This window comes from Mustela putorius, unplaced genomic scaffold (genome assembly GCF_011764305.1).
Source record: "Mustela putorius furo isolate JIRA1106 unplaced genomic scaffold, ASM1176430v1.1 tig00003859_pilon_pilon_pilon, whole genome shotgun sequence".
NCBI lineage: Eukaryota > Metazoa > Chordata > Mammalia > Carnivora > Mustelidae > Mustela > Mustela putorius.
This window is the reverse complement of record NW_025422011.1, coordinates 25,190,198-25,211,791: the sequence shown is the minus strand read 5'-3', so window position 1 is coordinate 25,211,791 and position 21,594 is coordinate 25,190,198. Positions and strand designations below refer to the sequence as shown.

Genomic DNA, 21,594 nt, shown 5'->3' with positions numbered 1-21,594 from the left:
ATTGCTGCCACTCTTTCAGGGGGCACATAATTCACCAGGCTCAGGAGCAAGGAGGGGAGGGAGCCTATCCTAGGATGCTGGTGCATGCCCAACCAGTGAGAATGTCTTAGGACACAACTTAGACTGGTGCCTCTCAAATTTCCTCCAACCCCACCCCTGGGAATCTCTCCCAGGTTCTTTGTGACAGGTGTCCTAACAGGGCTGCATTCGCAAATAGGGAAGCACTCTCCCACCCCCCAAATGCGAGGACCCATCAAGGGCAAGAACTGAGCAGCAGGACAAGGTCGGAGAGGCCTTGGAAGTGAAGCCCACTTCACAATGGCTTGGAGACTTGCCACCTGCATCAAGCAGTGTCAGAAATGTGCATCACCACAGGAGGCCACTGAGGAGAACTCAGTATGATCAAGCACCCACCAGGAAAGGCAAGATATCAGGAGACTCGGGGGCCAGCAATTTCAGTGAAAGGGGTTGGGGGAGGCTTGAAGTCCAAGTCCACGGTCAAGGCTGATATGTGTGCCAAACACTGCAGTTACATCCAAGTTGCTCATCTGGAAGTGCATGGCCTCCTAAGTGTGAAGGTCCGCCAGGCCAGATCCATAGTGGGACAGTCTGTCCTTCCTTCCCTTCCACATCTGCTCATCTCCCTCCCACTCTGCTCCCTGTTCCCATCTGTCCCTCAGGCACCAGAAGAAACACCCTTTACCAGCACCCCACCTGCCAAGAAACTCTTAAGTCGCCAGTGCGGCCTCCTGGGAAAAGCGGACACCGTTTAAGTCTCCGTCCAGTGATTCACCTCTAGCCACGCCAGACACAGGCAGGAGCCAAAGCTACAGTGCCTTCCCTGGAGAGGCTGACTTTTCCATGGCCAGGGACTGCGAAAGGCATCTGCTACACGGGATTTTTCATTTCATAGGATCAGTTCCAACCAAATCAGCAGAGCACTGTTACTATGGACCATCTGCCAGGACCCGGAAACAGCCCTGTTACATAAAGGGCTGGTGTAATGAAATTGATTAAGCTGGATTCTTCTTGCATAAAGGCAACAAAGCACTTGGAGTCTCCTTCAGAGGGGCGATGTGGGACAGTGAAGAGGTTCTGGGTGAGGGTCCCACGGGGTTCCAATCCTGGCTCTGCATCCATTAGCTATATAACTGTCCTCCCGGGCTTGTTTTCCTACATTTCAAATAAGGAGAAGATGGGCCCTTCCAGCATGAAAATTCTATGACTTACTACTGTTTTTACCAAAATGGGGGGGAAAAAATTTGATGTTAATGTTGTACGACAGAGTTAATATTCTTCCCCCAAAAAAGCGAGGGGAGAAGGGGTGAGTGGAGCCATTCACTCTGGGGCTGGCTGGAGGAAAGTGTGAGGAAAGGAGAAACCAAAGGCTGGAACTTCTATCAGCATCAGCCCAAGCAGGAAGGACCCAAGCAAGTCCCAAATACTTTCACTGAGAAGCGGTACTTCTGTGACTCCCTACCCGTGTGCACAGCAATTCCCAGCCCACAGAGTGCTTCCCCCACAGCCTTGAGCTGACCAGTCGTCCTGCTAACTGCCCTCCCTTGCTGCATGCTGAGCAGAGTATGGCTCAGCCACTAGGGAGGGGGGCCCACCTCTCCTAAGTCCCCTTTAGGTCCCTCCTATGTGAAACAGGAGTGAGCCGCCCTCCATAAACTCTGTGCAAACAGATGATTCTGTAAATGCCTGGCAAACAGCTGGCCCAGTGTGTCTTTGATAGAGGTGAGCAGCCCTTCCCCACACACCTCCATCTCCTCGGGCAGGCGTGGGAGAGGCCCCCAAGCTGCTCATCTTTAGGCTGCAGAGAAATGTGTATTGACGGCAGCGATGGCTTCCTAAGTGACCTTGCACGTGGCCTGGGACAGCTCCCCAGAAGGCAGACCAATGAGCCAGAGAACTCCAGTCCCTACCAGTCTTGTGCTTTCTACTGGTTACCCAGCTCATGGGGGATAAGGCCAAAGTAGCTAAAACTCAGCCACAGACGTGAGGCCTGAAGCAGAAGGCCGGCGTGAGGTAAGAGCCACCCTGAGGCACAGCCTCTCCTTCATCATTCCTATTCCTCCACTGCCCTGTCCCCCCACCCCCCAAGAGAAACATCCAGCTGCCCCTTCCATGGCTCACACGTCAGGCCTGAATAAGGACCCACGCCTGTTACACCTGAATGATTCCAGTCCTTCCCGCTTCTCTCCAGCCCCTAGCTAAGCAAACTATGCCAAGGGGCACCTCCCACTTCTACAGCTTTATTTCTAGTATTCCTTCTGCCTGGAGTGCCCTCCCCTCACCTCTGCCTAGTCAACAAATACTTGTCGAATAACAGAGAGAAAAAGTGAAGAAGGAATGTGTGAGTAAGTCAATGACATCACATATCCCACGAGGCAGACAAATCAGAGATTAGGAGGCTCATTTAACAAACGAGGAAATTCAGGCCCAGAGAGGTTAAATGACTTGCCTAAGATCACACAGCCAAAAAACAGCCAAACAGAGCTTGAACCTGGCTCTTCAGGTCTTTTGGCCACATGAGGCTTCTTCCTGAAGTAAAAAGTCACTCTCTGATTAAGAAGAAGATGACCCAAGATTCCTCAAAATGGCCCACTTTCGACTTGGCACATGTCCGAGAGCACTTCAAGGCACTGGCTGTCACTATGATTATTGAGAGCTCCCGTGAGACAGGCAAGGTCCCCCGAGGAAGGGCAAGTAAAGTGCCATCTGTCAAGACCCTAAAAATGATGGTGAAATTACAGGCCAGTCACTTAATGCTCACTTTGAGAGAGCTCCTGGAACAAATCAATCCACCAGGAAAGAGGAGAAGGATTCCTTGAATGGAAACCGAGCCCTCTGCCTGGGTCCTCTAAACCCTTCCCAGAACCATCTGGTGAGCTCGTAGCATGACTGGAGTCCACAGTGGCTGAAACCAAGGACTGAAGGGAAGGCCTCGCAGACATACAGGGCAAGGCTGGCCCTAACACCGTGCGCCATCAGGCATCACTGTCCGCCCCGGGGAGTGGAGGCTCTCTGCCCTGGGCTCCCTGAGAAGGCGGGAAGAAGGCAGGGCCACAGGCCAGGTCTCCTGAGCCCAGGCCCCTGGAATGGCCCAACCATGTCCAGAAGCTGCAGCCATTCCATGCAGTTCCCACTCACTGAGCCTCTCCTCTGGGCCCGGGGAGACACAAAGGTGAGTAACACAGAATAAGACCCTCGCCTAGCAAGGCTCACATTTGCTGAGGAGATGTGACAAGTAAACAAACAAAAAGAGATACCTGGTTCCAGGCAGCAAGAACTGCTGTTGTGAAAAATAAAGCTGTGCAGGGAGAGGAGCATGCTGAGAGGGTGGCGGTGGACAGGGAGGGCCTCTATGGGAGGTGACTGTGGGCAGAAGGCGCCTGAGTGTGTCAAGAGCTTTGTGGGGACCACGGTTCCGCACTCCTGGTGCAGGGAAGGGCTGGAGCACAGGCACAGAGAGCAAAGGTACCCAGCGTCCCCTCAGCCGCCACCCAACATGCCTGTGACTGCCCTCCTCCATGTTTCTAAGGCATCCTCCCCAGCACCCCCATAATGCTCCTACTTCCCAGAAAGAGAGAACAGTATGTGTTCCTCCCTGCCCCGCAGCCCGAGTCGCCTGCCACATCTGCAGCACGGTCACTTTGAGGGGAGGTGGCATGATGCAGTAAAATGAGTGTGACCCCTGACATCAAACAGAGCCTGGTTCAATGGTCTGCTAGCTGTGTTACTTTGGACAAGACCCTCAGCCTCTCTGAGCCTTAGTTTCCTCAGAACGAATGGAAGGGAAGCTCATCTCACAGAGGTAGGAGGAGGATGTAAGTGGCAGCTCCTGGAAAAGCACCTAGTTCGTGGTACGTGCTTGGCAAAGATTGGCTCCCCGCCCTTCTCTGACACCCTTGGAAATTACTGTGTTAACTCGTGTCCTATTGCAGCGTAAGGCCCTGGACCTACCCATCTGTTGGGTGTGGGGGCTGTGAGATGACCCTTGAGGAAGACCCCATCATGGCGCTGCCTGACGGGAGGGCCCTGGCCCAGAGGAGAGCTGGGAAGACAAGCACGAACAGAAAAGATACCAGGCATTGCACTTACTGCAGGTTCAAGGGTGAAAATCATTAGGACCGGACGCTCAAAGACACCAGGATCAAGGCAGGACACCTAACTGCTGCCCTCTTCCCTTCCCACCTCTGGCTCGCTGGCCCAGGGCCCAGGCCCTTGTCTGCTGTCTCTCCTGGGGAACAGCCAACTAGGGGCCAAAACGATCTCAGTTCTTCTCCTGAGCAAGGAGACAATCAGGTATCAACTCATAGCAAGACCTTAGGTAACCTCTTCCTTCTTTGGGCCTGAGTTCTCCCATCCATAAAAAGAGGGCCTGGATGACCTCTAGGGGTTCTTCCAGCTTTGACCTTGCTAACTCTGATTCTGGAGGCTAGCCCTACTCATCTCACCCCAAGGCCATCTGCTTGCCCACTGCTGCCATCTGGTGGCCCTCTAGGCCCAGCCATACTTGGCTTTGGCCAGGCCCCCCAACAACCCCTTATTCAAATAAGCCGCTTCAAAGCACAAATCTTGCGTCTGCTTCAGTTGAACACATACCACACTTCCATGGACCACAGATCAATGGGCATTCATTGCCAAACATGAAAACCAAAAAATAATGCCAGACCTTCATCTTTCTAACAGAGACGACACCACTGCAGCTGAGAGATGGACCTCCCTGCCCAAAGACAGGAAGGAACTGCCCAAAGTCGCACAGCTGCCTGGCTCACAGACTAGCCCACAGTTCCACTTTACCACAGTGCTTACGGCTGGTGGGCACTCTGCAAACCAAAAATAAAGTCAGCCCAGGACCACGGAAACAAAGCCTTTTGAAGGTGGCAAACAAACTGTTAGGATTCCTTGCAAACTTCGAGAAAGGGCAAGACAGGACATGGGAACACGTGAGCACTGCTGGCAGAAATGCCCTGGGAATTACAAACTGGAGGTGCCCGGGGAGTCTTTCTCCTAACCTTGGAGGGCATCAGTCATGAGGACACCTGCTGACCTCCCATAAGCCAGCCTCCAAGTCAACACCCAGCGCAGATCCCAGGAGGGCACACCATAGGAGGATGGGGAAGGTGTGCTGGGGGAAGCTCATGTGTCTGCATGCGCTTCTTCTAGCAAACACGAGCTCCTCAGGGTACAGTTAGGTCTTTGCTTCTCTATCTCCAGGCCTCTCAGTGGCAGCACAGTAAAGGTGCATCCAGGCAGATCTCTCAGATTCCTGCACAACTGTGGAAACTGTCCACATTTTGTGGACTCAATGGACCATACTCTTGGCTCCATCTACAGCCTTCTCCTAAACACTCTAGTTCAGACCCTAAGAAAACATACTGTGTGGCTTTAAATAGGTCACTTGCCTTTTCTGGTCTCTGTTATCTCACATCTGCAACATAATGAGGGTTCTACTAGATGATCCTCAAAGTCCTTTTCATTCTAAAATTCTAGAATTTGAAACCCAATCAGGGCAAATCAGGCTATTTTTTACCTGCAGAGCAGATAAGGGACAGTGGGAAAGGAGAAGCAATCAAACAATGCTTCCCTCTAGTGGTCTAATGCTGTCACTACAGCCTCTCGGGCCCTAAGCCCTACCAACAAACTCCATTCAGTCCCACCTTGAACTTGGAGCAGGAAAAGTCAGCTGGCACCCAGCGCAGAGGAGCAGGAAAGAAAACAAGGACACTAGGAACCAATGAGGCCCTAAGCCAGCACCACAACAGTGGAGAAATTCCATCTTTAGGAGCAAGTATATCTTGGAGCTCAAAGAACTTTTTGTGACCTCCAATTCCTGTCTTCCGATGAGGAAACCAAGGCTCGGGGATGTTCAGAAGGGACTTGTCTGAGGTCACAAAGCTGACTCATGACTAAGCCAAAAATAGATCTCTGCATTCCTGCCTCCTTCTACAGTCTCTTGCCTTTCTTCCATGCGACCTCCCAAATGAAGCCCGTGGAAGCGACGTATCAAGGACACATACCCAGGATGGGAGGTAAAGGGGCTAGTTCCCTGCACGGAGGGCCAAGAAATTTTATTCATTAACCTTAACGTTTATGGGAGATATGATCAGACCACATACTATTCAGCATAAAAGTAAAAGAGAAAATAAAAGCCCCACATAATTCCACCAATCAGAGGTAAAATTCTGGTATGTTTCCTTCTTGTCTTTCCTATTCAAACATCCTTTTAAAAGAAAAGTTGGAAGTTACAGTGCAGTAATTTACTATAATCCATTCTTTTCACTTACTATCTCATGAGCATATTCCTTTCATTAAATATCCTTCTACAACATCCTATTTAATTGCTATATATTTTAACATATGGTTATATAATCTATTTTAACCAATCCCCCTACAATCCCTCTTATATCCATGCATTTGCTGTCACTATAAATTAGGCTGCAATGAGTAGCGATATACTTAATCTTCCAATACTTCTGTAATTATTTCTTTAGATCCGTTTTATTTTAATAGAGGGGGGAATTCCAGAGCTGGATTGGTCCCTAGAGATCACTATGTCCACAACCTTCTGTTGGCCAAATGGGAAGAAAGGGACCAGGGAGTTTTGTGTCTTGCCAGAGGACAAAAAGAAAGCAAAAGAACCAAGTCCCAAACTCTCCACTTCTCAAAGGTGACCTTCTCAAAGGATTTCACACCCTTCCCTGACCACCATCACCCACGTGGACCTCTCCTTCCCCTGAAACCCTAGAGGCTTCAGTGTCTGGGCCAGTCTTCTGACTCTTTGCCACATGCTTTTTTATTCTTCTACTAAATATTTCACTTGCTCATCCAAGTAGTTCCAGATTTTCTATTCCCCTGCATCCTGTAGCACAGTGCTATATACATACAGCATTCTGCAAATCCCACGGAAGGATCGAAGATAACTAAGAACTTCCTTCCTTATTGCTTGGAAGAATCACTGGAAGAAACTGGAGAAAGAGGCTTCTCTGAAGAGCAGAAAAAGTTCAGTTATGAGCTAGAGCATTCTGAGATACACATTTGGAATCAGAGCAGCAGGCTTGACTGGGTTCAAGTTTTGGTTCTGCCAGTCTAGTAAACCAGGGCGATGCAGCTGCCCAATTAGGGACTTGTCTGTGACACAAGGATAACACCCGTCTTGCCAGCTTCACAGGAGGAAATGGATACAAAAGCACTTTATAGCGATAAAAGTGGTCTGTGAGAGCTATGACTGCTATGATATGATTACAAACAGACACGTAGTTGCTTCTGTGAGTCCTGGAATGGTGGCCTGACCGTTGCTCTTGGGCACCATCTCCTCCTTTCTACTGCACACACAAATCCATTCAGGGATTCTACAGCTATACACTTGAGGTAAGAATCGGTGTTCTCTTGAAACAGAACTTCAAGTACAGAAGAAACTACTCTTCCTCTGGGTCCCTGGGTTGCATTAGTGAAGTCCTCTACATCTCCTCATCGTCTCTGGAGAGGCTGAGACACGGTGGAGAGAGCACTGCACAGAGAGTCTTGACACCTGAGTTCTGTTCCACCTCCTCCACTCACACCCCGTCAGTCCTCAGTTTCCCCATCTCTAAAGTGACAGAGTCCGGCCAGATGAGCTTGCAGTTCTCATCCATTCCTCACATTCTAAGGATGCTCGGATAAAAATGAATGACTTTAGAATAAGCAAAGCTATTCATTTCAAAATAGTCCTTTAGGCTCGCTTTGACTTTCAACCATTGGGTTTTCAGAGTTCTAAAGCACAAACATCATGAATTCCAAAGCATCTGCTTTAAATAGAGCCCATGAGGTCAGAATCTCCCTGAGCTCGGTTGAGGTTTCACGATATTTGGTCCCAAACAAGATAGAGTAATACACACTGTCACCCTAGTCTAAAAAAGATCCTGGACCCAAAACAAAAAAATCAGCATTAGATATATTTATAAATTCAAAAAAAAAATAGTGTGAATCAATGCCTGGGTTTGAATTTCACTAATGCTTAGACATCAAATACAATAAAATATCTCTGGATCGGTGACACTTGAAACAAGAAAGGAGAGTGGCTATGAGCTGGTCCCTTCCACATGTGCCTGCAATTCCCCACTTTAAAGATACAAAAGAATAAAACATATCTCAACTATAAAAGGATATAACCAGGAACCAAGAGGACTATGACAGGAGGGGAAAAAATTTTACTGAAAAGTAGAACTGGACTTCCGGCTTTAATGCTGCCATAAATCACTCTCTCTCCTCTTTCATTTTTTCAGCTACAAAGTGAGGAAGTCTCTTCTTCCATCTCTGATTCTCCAACTTCCAAGATTCTGGGACTTTCTTAGGTGACACTGAAGAAACTGAAGAATGTCAAGAACTCTGTATTTGGGCTGACTTTCTCAGTCCAGAGCCATCGTGAGACCACAAGACTAATTCAGGATACTGCGTGGCTCAGGGAAAGCTTCCAGCATGCCAAAAGCAACCAGATTCTAGACACTCTGACCAACCCCATAATAAGGTTGGGACCTTGTGTAAATCATTCCCCTTGAGACTCTAATAAATCACCAGCACTTAGCATTTGTAAGCATCGATCTTTCTGCACTCGCCAGGAGACTTCTGAATCAACCTGTTACCTGTCCAGAGACATCCAGTCCCCATGGAGACTTCTGCTGGAAGAAGATATAGGGCATGGGGACTCCAGAGAGCTCCAGAGTTTCCAAGAGCAGGAGACACCAACATGTACTGAACCAACACATGAACTTAGTCCTCATGGATCCTGGAAGCTTTAAGACATCATTTCATTTAATCCTCATGCAAGGTCAGCAATATTCCCCCATTTCCCTAATGAGAAAATAAGCTCATTTATTCATTTGTCCAACATGTACCAATTTCCCATCTGCCAAGTACTTTGCCAAGCACCAGGCATATAATGCTGAGTGAAAGCAATGTAGCTCCTGCCCTTATAAGGCTCCCTGTCTAGTGGGAGGAGAAGCTAGTCAAAGAATCTACAAAAAACAGCACAACGGAGAAGCTGTAGTGCTAGGAGACGGATAAAAGGGAAAAGTGATTAGTCGGGGCATCAAGGGAAGGCCTCCCTGGGAAGCAATGACTAAGCTGAAGTCCGGAAAAAAAAAAAAAAAGGAGGTAACTAAGTCAAAATGAAGAAGGAATGCAGGGATAAGTGTGCCAAATAGAGGGAACATGAGGTGCAAATGTGGTAGGCAATACATGGCGCAGTCAACGTACTGTGTAAATGCCAGAGTGGACAACAGCTGGACAGGCAAGAGCCAGCACGGTACGAAACAGGGCCAGCATGGCAGGCAGAGGGCAGACCACAAGGGACCTCATGGGACCATGAAGGAGTACATTTTTATCATAAGAATGTTGGAAGGCCACTGGAATGTGACATGATGGGATTGTAAAGACCTTCTAACTGAGGTATGAAGAACAGATTTGGGGGGAGGGGTTATTAGGGGGAGTAATTTGGGGACTGAGTGTGGGAAGACAAGGAGGTCAGAGGCCAATGTAGGATCCATGGTGGTGGCAATAAGGGTGGAGAGAGCTGGGGCTGCCCACAGCCACACAGTCAGGACGCCAGCAGAGTGGAGATGTAGAGAGACCTAGGCCTGTCTGACTTCAAAGCTCCTGCTGCTCTGTACCTTGCCATTTATCGGTTCATTCAACAGTTTCATTACTAACCCTCTACTATGTGCCAGGCCTACGCCACGTGTTGGGGACACAGCAATGAGCAAAACAGATGCTGCTTTCATGGGGCTGACAGCATAGACATTAAATGAGAACATACACGGATGTACACAATTACAAACTGGGATGTGTACCATGAAGGAGCGATTGTGTGATCAGAGATCTCCGCAGGAAAGCTATCTCGAAGGCCACAAAGATCCTCCTAACTGTTGGTGTGAAGAAAAAAGCCGCCACTTGCCAGCCTTCGTGTAAGTGAAAGACTTTAGGAAACTCTCCCTCTCAGAGCTGGACACTGAGCATCTCTGGCCTGCTCATAAGGCCTTGGGGAAAGCTGGATATCTCAAGCTCTGCAGATCCTGTCGACACAAAAGTCCTTCTAGAAGTATCACTCACGCCTTAGTACACTCACATATCCCAACCGCAGGCACCCCTCCGACACGTGCGGACAGCATTTGACAGTTAGACGGGCTCCTTCACACAGATCCACTCATTCGACCCTTACAGCAGCCCTGTGTAGAATGCAGGCAGGCTGTGACTCCTCCCTGAGAGAGGAGCAAGTTGAGGCCAAGACAGGTCAAGTGACTGGACCAAGGTTGTCAAGCTAGGAAGGCACCCAGATCTGCTCCCAGACCTCACTAAAGCATCTCAGACCAGGAAATCAAGACTCTGGGAGGAGACGGCTGCAGGTCACTGAGCCTGGGTAAAGTCACCCAGGAGTCCCACGAAGTTCCTGAGAACAATGATCAGGGACATTAAGCAGCTTAGGAAAGGTTTCTAGAATGCAGCTCCTCCAGTCTGAGACACAGGTATCCTTGCCAACTTTCCCAGATTAGAACAGGTTCTCTTGGACTCTTTCCAAGTGACTCTGACTAACAGAGAAAAGTATTTTTCCATTGCAAACACTGCAGGCAGGCACCAGACTCCTGAAGGGGGAGGCCAGAGACTGCACCCCGGATTCCCATACAGACAAGCTGTAAAGTTAGCTTGATACTGTGTAAACTGCACTAGCCGAGCACCTACCACTGGGGATGCAGGGCAATCTCGGGCCAAGACTCAGATTTGGGGCTAGTATTTTTTTGTGGTGGGGGGACTGTCCTGTGCAATGCAGAATGTTTAGCAGCATCTGGGGTGTCTACCAACAAAGGGCCAGTAGTGCCCCCCAGTTGTGAGAACCAAATATGTCTACAGGGGCACCTAGGTGGCTCAGTGGGTTAAGCCTCTGCCTTCAGCTCAGGTCATGATCTCAGGGTCCTGGGATAGACCCCCACATCGCGCTCTCTGCTCAGTAGGGAGCCTGCTTCCCCTGCCCTCTCTCTCTGCCTACTTGTGATCTCTGTCTGTCAAACAAATAAATAAAATCTTAAAACAAAACGAAACAAATATGTCTCCAGAATTGCAAACAATCTCAGGGCATAAAATTGCCTGGGGCTGACAGTACTAGCCGAGGACTGTGCAGAAGGGGACAAGCAGAGTCCCCTTCTCTCTCTGCTCCTAATCCACCCCTTCCCATCCCACCTAACTGGAGAGACAGATGGCCAGAGTACAGAAATCATTCTTTTACTCAATATCACACAATGACTGCCTTCCACAATGAGCCCGAGAGCAGCCTCTGTGCTGATGTGGCCTGCAGGTAAGTCCCAGGAGCAATTTCTCACTGGAGCTTGTAAAAACAACCAGAGCCAAATAACTCCTTGTTCCATTAATGAGCTGCTTCTGACCCTGTGAGCAAATCTTGTTCCCATTAATACGAGCCGCTGAGTCTGACTGAACTGGAAACCCTGGGTGTTTCTTCTCAATGACTCTGGGCCAGGGCAAAAGCTTCCACTGCTGCTAGAAGGAGCACAAAATCGGTGAATCAAGTAGCAGGATACTCCCATTTCCCCAAATTCAGTACAAGAGCCAGGACACTTAGACACCCCAGCTTACAACCATTCTGGACTAAAGAGAAAGGGGAAAGTGACAGAGTACATAAACAAGAGGTCTGAATTAACAAGTTAATTAAACAGCTGAAACATTAGCGAAAAATCTCGCTGTCAAGTGGAGGTGGTGATGGGAAGCTGAGCTCTAGAGCGACTGGGATGACTCAGACAGCGTCAGGGTTGCGGGTTCCAAGCTCGCACACCGAGGGCTGGGCTGTGGCCCAGACATAGAAATCAGTGTCAGTTCTGAGGCTACAAGGCTAAACCCCAAGAAGCTGCATCTTGCATCTCTCGTTCATCAGCTGCCTACGCAGTTTACTGACAGGCTCAACCAAACTCACCGCCATTTGGTAGAAGTGTACCTGACTGTGTGGTAGTTCTTTGCAGACTGACTAACCATGAAACGCTCACCTGGTAGCACCCAACTGCTCACACTCCTGCCCCCTTCTTTACATTGTACTTCGCTCTACTGCTACACAGGTATGCCGAAAATGGGTAACAGGTCGGTCTCCCCCAGTGAACGGGGGCTCCCTGACTGCAGGCTCTGTATCTAGTACAAGGTGTAGTACATGAATAGACCCTCACCATTTGTATGATGGATGGATGGATGGATGGATGGACAGATGGATGGATGGATGGATGGCTGTATGGACGGCTGGTACAATCTTCCATGTCGACCTTCTTAGACCCAGGCCTGTCTACGCATTCTAGCGAGGGCACAGCCCAGGTCTTTTCCTCAACACTGATCACATCGCTCAGTAGGGTCCCAATAAGCAAGAACCGATTTGCTTTGAGACAAACTGAAGCCTTCTGTTCATGAACCAGTGAGACCAAGGAAAGAGGTCAGAAATCCTAGCTATCTACGTTGACTCATGTGTATCTGAAGATATTTACTCTCTTCTAACTAGAAAGGGAAGAGACAGAAGCAAACAAGACTAACACGGTACTGTCCATCACAGAGCTCATCGTCAGAGGTAAAAGGCAAATATTAACAATTGCGAATACACGACTACTGTGCTCAATGAGTCTCCTTAGGAAGAGTTTTTGTAGATAGTCCCAATCTTCTAGCAGCTGAACCTCCTTGAGGAAGTCATGACTTTCCCCTTTAGAGCACCCTCTGAAGTGGTCAATATGGAAAGTTTATTTTATACCTTTGTTATAAAGGCCTGTGTTCCAAAATGGTCACAAAATCTTTTCAAAGACCAATGAAAAGCCTCATAGATATGAAGACTCTCAAGTGTATGTCTGTGTGTTCCAATGTGTAGTGAGTGGGGCGTGCCTGCCAGGGATAACTAAAGGGAAAAACTACAAAAAGCAGACAGCCCTGCAGTAACTAGCAGTCACTAGGTCGGTACTTGTGAGTCTGGAGATCCAAGTGTAGCTAATAAGTAGGCAAGGGCAGGCAAAGGGACTCCTGAGAACCCCTGAGCTTCAGGGGTCTCTGACATGAGCATAGATCTTAAGAATTACAAATGGCCTGTCTGGGAAACTCTACGTAAGTCAGCAGAAGCACTGGGAAGGCAGGGAAGAAGACAGGCCATAAAAAAAACAAACCCAGAGAACAAAATCAGCAATATGAAGACCACAAAAGGAGACAAGCCCTAAGGGAAAGATGAGAAATAAATACTCAAGAAAAGGTAAGGATGTCTGAAGCTGGATGGTGTGGCACCGTAAGGTGACATCTGACAGGATATATCAGATGTCTGAATCAATGTGTGTGGTTTGTTAGGGTTAATGGAAAAGTGAATCAAAATATCACACCAGCTATAATTCAAAATAATGCTCCTGCCTCAATCTTGAAATACGAATCTTTAAGTTTCAGAAGCCTTTAATTTAGACTCAGGTGGAAAGGCAAGGAGAGTCATCTCTTCAGCTAGGACAAGGCAAAAACTCCCCAGCAGCCCAGACAAACCTCTGGGTGATGCTTGCTACCATAGTTACTTCTCAAAACCTCAAGGATTTGTAGGGCCAGAAAGAGCCCATCTAACTGAGACTTGCCTCTTTTGGTGTACACCTTTGATCCAGAGAGGAAAAGCTCCATATCTGACTGACTGCAGAACCCGATCCCAGAACCTCCCCATCCCAGTCCATGGAGCATTTCATAGTAAAATCCCACCGGCTTAGTCCTGAGCATTCATAGCTGTGTAGACAGCTATCCTCCTGGCCCCCCCCCCACCCCACCTCACTGCTCTTACCAACCACGAATTCTCTGCTGCTCTCTCACCTGTCTGAGCAACCAGGTGTGTCCACCCACTCCAGACAGAAGTGACCTTTTCATTCTGAAAACAGTGTGCTTCTATTTTCTGGGGCATAGGAAGAAAAGCAGCCAAGGAAGCCAGTTGCCCATGCTTGTTGCTTCCCCAAACATACAGCTCTCCTGCATCTTAAACAAACAGAAGGGGAACAAAAGAGGTGAAAGAGAATTAGCTCAAAATGACGGTAAATAAGACAAATCTGGGGGGAAAAAATGGTTAAGAGAAGTATTATTCTCATGCTATGACGCTGAATAGGGCAAAGCAAGATACAAAATTCATGTATAGCATATTAACATACAAGACTGCTGTTAATTCTATAAATAGGAAACAAGGCCAAATGTTCTTAGTAGTTTGTCAAGGAATAGGAATGTGTAAGTTTATTTTTTCATTAATTCATTCAACAAATATTCATAGAACATCTACCAAAAGAAAAACATGTTTCTCCATTTTTCAAAAAATATATTTTACATTGTCCTTGGTTAGAAAAATATATATTAACTTTTTAAAGTAACGGGCTAAAAGATACATTATTTAAACTTAAACTTTTCAGACCTAAGACTATCTCACAACATGCCCTGTCCAGCAGAAAACACAATGCAGCTACCTCCCATCCGCACACACAAGCACTGTAGCTCACTTGAACCTCACAGTGGTCCTGAGGTTTAAGCAGGAATGCCACAGACTGACATTGGGAATTAACAGAAAGAAAGCAAATTCAGAGTCAAGTGACTCTGGCTTCTATTCCTGGACCTGCTAACCAGCTACTGACCTTGGACAAATCACTTTCAAAGCCTTAGTTTCACCAGCTGAAAACCAGAGGGGAGGGCACATGGCCTAGAAGGGCAGACTGTGTAACAGATGACACAGGCCACAAGAGAGACTGGTGGGCCACAGCAGCAAGCCTCAGAGCACATGCTTCTCTAAAATGTATGTACGTTCAAAAACATTTTTAACCGGAAGCCAGACCAAATGGATCTGTGAGCTACACAATTCGGCCCATGAACCTATAGTTTGTGACTCCTTAAATGATCTCTAAGATTTTTCCAAACAACCCTAACATTCCACACTTCTACGCTGTACTATACAGCACATAGCACACACACATGGCTCCTGAACACTTGAAATATGACCCAACGCAAATTTATGTGTTGTCAAATAAAAAAAAGCACAACAGGGGCACCTGGGTGACTCAGTTGGTTAAGCGGCTGCCTTTGGCTCAGGTCATGATCCCGGGGTCCTGGGATCAAGCCCCGCAATGGGCTCCCTGCTCAGCAGAGAGCCGGCTTCTCTCTCTCCCTCTGCCTGCCGCTCTGCTTGTGCGCTCTATCTCTCTGTCAAATAAATAAATAAAATCTTAAAAAAAAAGAAAAGCACAACAGATTGCAGACTTAGCACAAAACAAACAAACAAACAAACAAAAAAACCCCAAAACAAAGAAACACATATCTCCTTAATAGTCTTCATATTGATTACTCGTTGAAATAATATTGTGGGCATATTGGGTTAAATAAAATATATTATTAAAATCAATTTATCTTTTTACTTTTTGAAATGTGGCTCACATTATATTTCTACTAGAGAGCATCCTTCTAGAAGCTAAAGCAATCAAGGCTTGAAGATTTAAACGACTCTCAAGAGTCGGTTAGCACACAGTTAGCAGAAAGCTAAGTCCTCTGCTTCCAACGGCATTTCATGACCTCCCAAAAAAGCCTTCCAGCATTGTTTGTCATAGGGCAGTCTGGTATAGAGCCAAACAGTATCATTAAGGACATCGGACCAAGATTTGGGGTTCCAGTCCAAGAGCTGCTACTCCGTTGCCCTTCCACACCGACTCTAACATTTATTTCACATTCTGGGCCTGTTTCATTAGGTATAAGATGAGGGAGTCTAAGTCAACGGAGTCATTCTGTCACTCGGTTGACCTTGCAGGACTGACATTCTGCAGTTCAATGATGTGAATTTGGTGTACTTCATGCCCTGAGAGAGGGCAACCTCCCTGGACTTCAGCGGACTGTACAAAGTAGGGAGATCCCTTACAAGAGGGCAGAGAAGTCCCTCAGCAAAGTCTCAGCCGTTTAATGGACTGGTTAGCTACCAAGCTGCCACTGACAGCGAGTCCGTGTCTGTAATAAGCCTTCATTTATCTCAGAAAATCTAAACCTTCTTTTTGCAAAGACAAACTGCCTTCCACATGCAGATCATTACACTGTTGCACCAGCAGGCACAATTACGCTCTGCTGCAATGCCAAAGAGTTATATAACCTACCACGACTCCGGAGAGAAGGTCTAAAGAGCAATGAACAAAATCCGATGGGTAACAGCTTCAACAGGAAGGAGGGATATGAACCTTGACAATTTTTAACTCACTTTTAAAATATAAAAAACCAATTTCCTTTGTGAATATACTTTAAAAATCACTAAACTTTTTACACTGTAAAGGGGTGAATTTTATAGATGAATTATATCTCAGTAAAACAAAAATTCTACATCTATGTTTTAAAAACACCATAAAAGTGTTCATATATGAAATAATAAATAACTTCACTAACTTTAAGATTTTTGAAGAAAGTGTTAGCAAGCAATGAGAAAATCTCTACGTTTATATAATGCTGGCCATTTCAAACTGATTAGGATAGCGTAGAAATATCTCTATTAGGAAAGGGTCGAAACATCTTTTATGATACTCTTAGTCTCAGAAAAGAATGCCTTCCTCAACCGTCACTGACCGTGGGGCACAGACTAGTCACTTCTCACCCTGGGGCCTCTGGCCCTTCCTCTACAAAAGGAGAGAGGGGGCCAAATGCCCAAGGGCCATTCACTTCAACTCAACCCTTTTAATATATATGTAAGTCTATCTAATATGAAACATAGGCTAAAAGTAGGCATTTATTATATTGGCTGGTTGAATTTGTTAAATAACAAATTATTGGTAGTTCAGAATTTGTAATGTGTTTAAACTCTCACATCATGGCTTTGTAATTTGGAAACAGTAGCAGCTTCTCAGTTGGACTATATTACACATTTGAAGTTGAAGAATGCACATCACCATTAACTATCTGTGATGTGTACCTATGTACACATACACCCTAATTTCCACATAAAACACTCAAATTACTATGTATGAAAGTCATTCCCCTTTGCTCAAAAAAGGTCCTGCCTTCAGCTCTGGCCTTACCAAAATCAATCTCTCAGAGCTCTCATCTCAGTCTACCAGTAGGGATCAGGGCACTCTTGGCTTTGAAAGAGAACCTTTGGAAGAGAGAGCCTTCACTTCCAAGAAGGTGCTGCTTTGTATATGGAAAGTCTGTACTGTATTGGCGGGGTGTGTGGAATGATGGAAGGATGCATAACCAAGAAGAGGGGTACAGTGTGTGAGAGAAAAAGATTAGGCAGAGAGGTAGAGGGATCAAAGAGATGGAACAGATTGCAGAAATGCATAAAATACAAAATAGATTAGAGAAATATGTGCAAACTTATTTTAGAAGAAATATAGACACAGAGATTAGATAGGAAGATGTGAAGATGAAAGGTAAATAAAAATAAACAGATAAAGAGAAGATGAATACAGACAGAGCAGAGAGGCAGATAAATGCACTGGAAGACAGTGGTGGATGGAACAGGTTAGTCGGAGAGCAAACATCTAAAGGGAACAGTCAACCATATTAGACACCAAATGGCTTCGGGGGATACGACAACAATGGGCTCTAATGCCTAAGCGCTGGCTGTGTGACTTGGCAATCACAACCACCCTGAGAAGAGGATATTCTTGTCCCTACCATACAGCTGAGAGGAAAGGAAGCGAGCCTGTGTTTCCTTCCTGTGGACGCCTTACCTGTATTTTCACTTTTACTTCTCAAAACTGCCCACAGAGAATTCGGTAGAGAAGGCAATGGTCTTGGAAGGTAAAGCGACTTCCTAAATCAGACTAGGGAAGGCAGCCAAATTCTGACTCCAAATCTAAGCTCCTCCCTCTCTTTCCCAACATCCACCAGGCGAGGCGGAAACGTGCTGAACTCCAAACAGCGTGTTAGACTCGAAGAGTGGGTCCCTACCTGTCAGCGAGGCTGAGTGATCCGAGCCAGCAAGAACACAGGTTACTTTAGAATTCTCCAGGCCTACAAAAAAAAAAAACAAAAAACAAAAAAATGTTTGAAAGCACATTTATAACAGAACAAATTGGTCAGAGAAGGGGCTCAGACAGTACCAAGGGCCTGAAAGAAACTTGAGGCAGAGACGGCAGGTCTGAGTCGGTGGCGCTGGCCAAGAAGATGGGTAACGTGGTGGGAACACTGTTTCCATACCAAGAGATTGAACAAGTAAGTAAATACACTGAAAATGAAGGAGCCCGATTTCTCTCCAGCAGAGAGGAGAGGAAAGGTACAGAACAAAGAGATGGAAGGCTAGAATTGCCCATGTCATAGTGGACTGTAATTGCAGAAATGACCATAAGCTCATGGTTTCGAGACAAACAGACATGGGTGTACATAAGTGTAAATATATGTGTGCACACATCTATCTACTAGTTCTGTCCATGCGAGGGCCTAGAAGCAAAAACATCTCACCCATTCAGCTGCCGTCTCATACGTGAGCAGGCAAACTCAGGACTCTAAAGAACGTAAAGATAGAACTAAGAATCTGAACGGGCCTTCCCCAAATCTAGCACTTTTCCTCTATTAATTACACTGCCTTCACTAACCGGTTATAATCTCAAGCAGCTCTTCCAGAAACCGTGGTCCCTGGGTCTAGCGTGCGGAGACAGGCACTCTTATTCCGTAACTCTTATCTGACACTTCTGTCTAATTAACTAGTATCTTAGTAAAATGCCCATCACCCCTTTGAGGACCTGTGGAATGAGAAAGGGACAAAGCAGATGTTTCTAGCACATTCACCAGAGAGGGAGCACAGGGCTTCGTGACCTGGCAAGGAGAGGATGTCCAGGGCCGCAGCTCCAGAATCAGCGGTGAGGAGGTAACGATGGGTGAACAAAAAGGGGAAAGAGAGAGTGGGAACCTCATTATCTATTCAAGGTCTCATCTGGAAACTCCACCAATCACTCAAAATTTAAGCTGCGTCCCCAAAGAGACCCAAACAGATCGTTTAAGTCAAACCAAAGCATTTGTGATTTCTTCCTGTGCTGAAATGGACAGTTCCTACCCTTAAGAAGCTCAGTCTTTGGCATGTGGGAAAACATGTAAGCAATTCCTAACAACGCAGTACGTTGTGCCCTCCACACACATGGGGAAAATGTAATGGAGTTATAAAAGAGAAGACTCTTCGCTGAGAAAGCTGTATCTGAGTTAGGACTTGAAAAATGATCAGGAGAGACTAAAGATTACCAGAAGGAATGGGAAGGAAGACATTTCAGGCAGGGCTGACAACTTGCCCACAGACACAGAGGAACAAGAAAGCAGGATATGCTCAGGGAGCAGTGAATACCTAGATGAGGCAGGAAAAAAGTGTTTGGGAAGTATGTGTTCAAGGTCATGTGCAGTGGACTGCCTATCCAGCATCCAATACCTGATTCTGCTTCACCACCAGTCCCCTCCGCAACTCTATCCCTGGCTTCAGGGTGCCATCCTCACCCCAGCTGAATGGGAGAGCCTCCAGGACTTAGGAAAATCAGAACCATCCCAACACCTGTGCAGCAGTCCCACTGAGGCTTTCCCCGCTTCCTATCGCACCTGCAAAAATTCCTCCTTTGTTCTCACCTGGAGAGCAGAGGTTTACTATGTGGGTTCTTCCTACAGCCAACCCTCAGGAGACTGGGGCACACAGTAAGAGAACAGGAGAGGAAGAGAAGAAAAAGAGGAGATGCAGACACGGTATTATACAGAGAGAGAGACGGGGGCCCACAGTGAGTGTGTAGAGCAGAGGGAGAGGCGGGTAGGGACAGGAGCTAAAAGAGACTAAGCCCCAGAGTGAAAAGCAGAAAAGAGAAGTGCCTGGATGGCTCGTTCGGTTAAGCGGCTGCCTTCAGCTCAGGTCATGATCCCAGGGTCCTGGGATCGAGCCCCAGTCAGGCTCCCTGCTCAGTGGAGAGCCTGAATCTCCCTCTCTCTCTGCCTCTCGCTCTGCCTACTTGTGCTCTCTATCTCTCTGTCAAATAAATAAATAAATAAATAAATCTTTTTTTAAAAGGTGGGGGGAGCAGAAGAGAAAGCCCTCCAGGCTAAATGACCAACAAAGACAGACCAGACCCATGGGCAGAATGATCACTACCCATTCCTTATGTACCCATGTAAAGAGACTTCCCTACAGAACACTCTAGGCCCCTCAGTCTATATCCTCGCCTATTCCTGCTCTCCTTTTGGGAGAAGGACCTGGGCTTGTAAGGTGCAGTCCTTCCAGGTTCTCCCTTTGGGATGTGCCTGCCCGCAGAGGGGGTGCCCCATCGTGTGCTCCCAGCCATGAGGGAGCTTAGCTGAGCTGACCCTATGCAGCAGCTACCGTGCCTGCTGAGTAAATCCAACCTGGGATTCAGAATCTAGAGGCTCACTGTCGCTACACATTATCTCCAAACACCTAAGTCACATCTCCCAACCTAACTTTTAACAGTTCCAGAGCTACCATTCTCACCTCCACTTACCTGACCTGCATCTATCTCTCAATGGCCTCCCCCTTTGGCAGCAAGGAGGGGTCCTTTTACTGGGTCCACAAAAATTCTAACAAGACTAACACACTGACTAACACAGAGACTGAAGACAGAGGAACTAAGAAAACAGCAAAAGCAGTACAAAGAGTAAACTCCATTTACCCATTTTCTGCATGCGTGTCACTATTTCTTGATAAAGAATAAATATAGGACTCAAGAAATAAGGGCCTTACCTGTCACTCTGCTGGGTTCCCTTGCTGTCAAAAATGGTGGGAGAGTCTGCCCAGGGCACAGCCGCCGTCCAGATGATGCCAAACCAGTCCCCCACTGGAACACGATGCCATTTGCTTCCCAATGGAGCAGAAGAGGAAAATGAGAAAATGTTTACTAGGATTAAGACCGGATTGCTCTTGGGGCGCCTGGGTGGCTCAGTGGGCTAAAGCCTCTGCCTTCAGCTCAGGTCATGATCCCAGGGTCCTGGGATCGAGCCCCGCGTTGGGCTCTCTGCTCAGCAGGGAGCCTGCTTCCCCCTCTCTCTCTGCCTGCCTCTCTGCCTACTTGTGATCTCTCTCTGTGTCTAATTAATTAATTAATTAATTAAGAAAAAAAAAAAAAGACCGGATCCCTCTTGGAGCCCCATGCTGTGGGGGATTCTCAATGCGTTCTCAGTTAACACACCTGCTATGGAGAAGCATAGTGCTTCCAGGGGCCCTATGACTTGGTTACCACCAAACCAATCACAAGCCCAATCATCAGGGCAATCTAAGACCATCAAAGAAAATTCCCACATATTAAAACTCCTTCCAAAAAGTTCTAGGACACTCTTCCATAGTCAAATTACTGAAATGACCCTTGTTCATGACTAACCTGGAAGGACAACTCAAACTCCAGACCCAGCAGGAAAGAACCTTGAGGATTATCAAATCCACTGCTCATATTTAGTAGACAAGCAAACTGAGGGCTTGAAGACACGATGCACTCTGCCCAAGGTCATACAGGGAGCTAATGGCAGAGAAAATACAAGGACTCAGCTCTCCTAACATCGAATGAGTGTCTTTTCTACTATACCAAGATAAATGCATTGATTCCTAGTTACCAAAGAAATATATACTTATGATTGCAAGAC

At 47.0% G+C, this 21,594-nt stretch overlaps 1 protein-coding gene across 7 annotated transcripts in view; it reads right to left on the bottom strand.

The window, feature by feature from the left end:
- The window catches only part of SERGEF (secretion regulating guanine nucleotide exchange factor), a 218,739-nt gene that overhangs the window by 180,387 nt on the left and 16,758 nt on the right, over positions 1–21,594 (bottom strand). For 6 of the 7 annotated variants that reach the window (XM_045066158.1, XM_045066153.1, XM_045066159.1 and 3 more), the window contains exons 6-8: positions 20,702–20,815; positions 17,929–17,991; positions 13,846–14,004 (exon numbers count right to left, since the gene is read on the bottom strand). In XM_045066158.1, coding sequence (XP_044922093.1) covers positions 13,846–14,004; positions 17,929–17,991; positions 20,702–20,815 — 336 coding nt within the window. The remainder of the gene's footprint in view (positions 1–13,845; positions 14,005–17,928; positions 17,992–20,701; positions 20,816–21,594) is intronic. The other variant, XM_045066157.1, reaches the window with a different exon arrangement.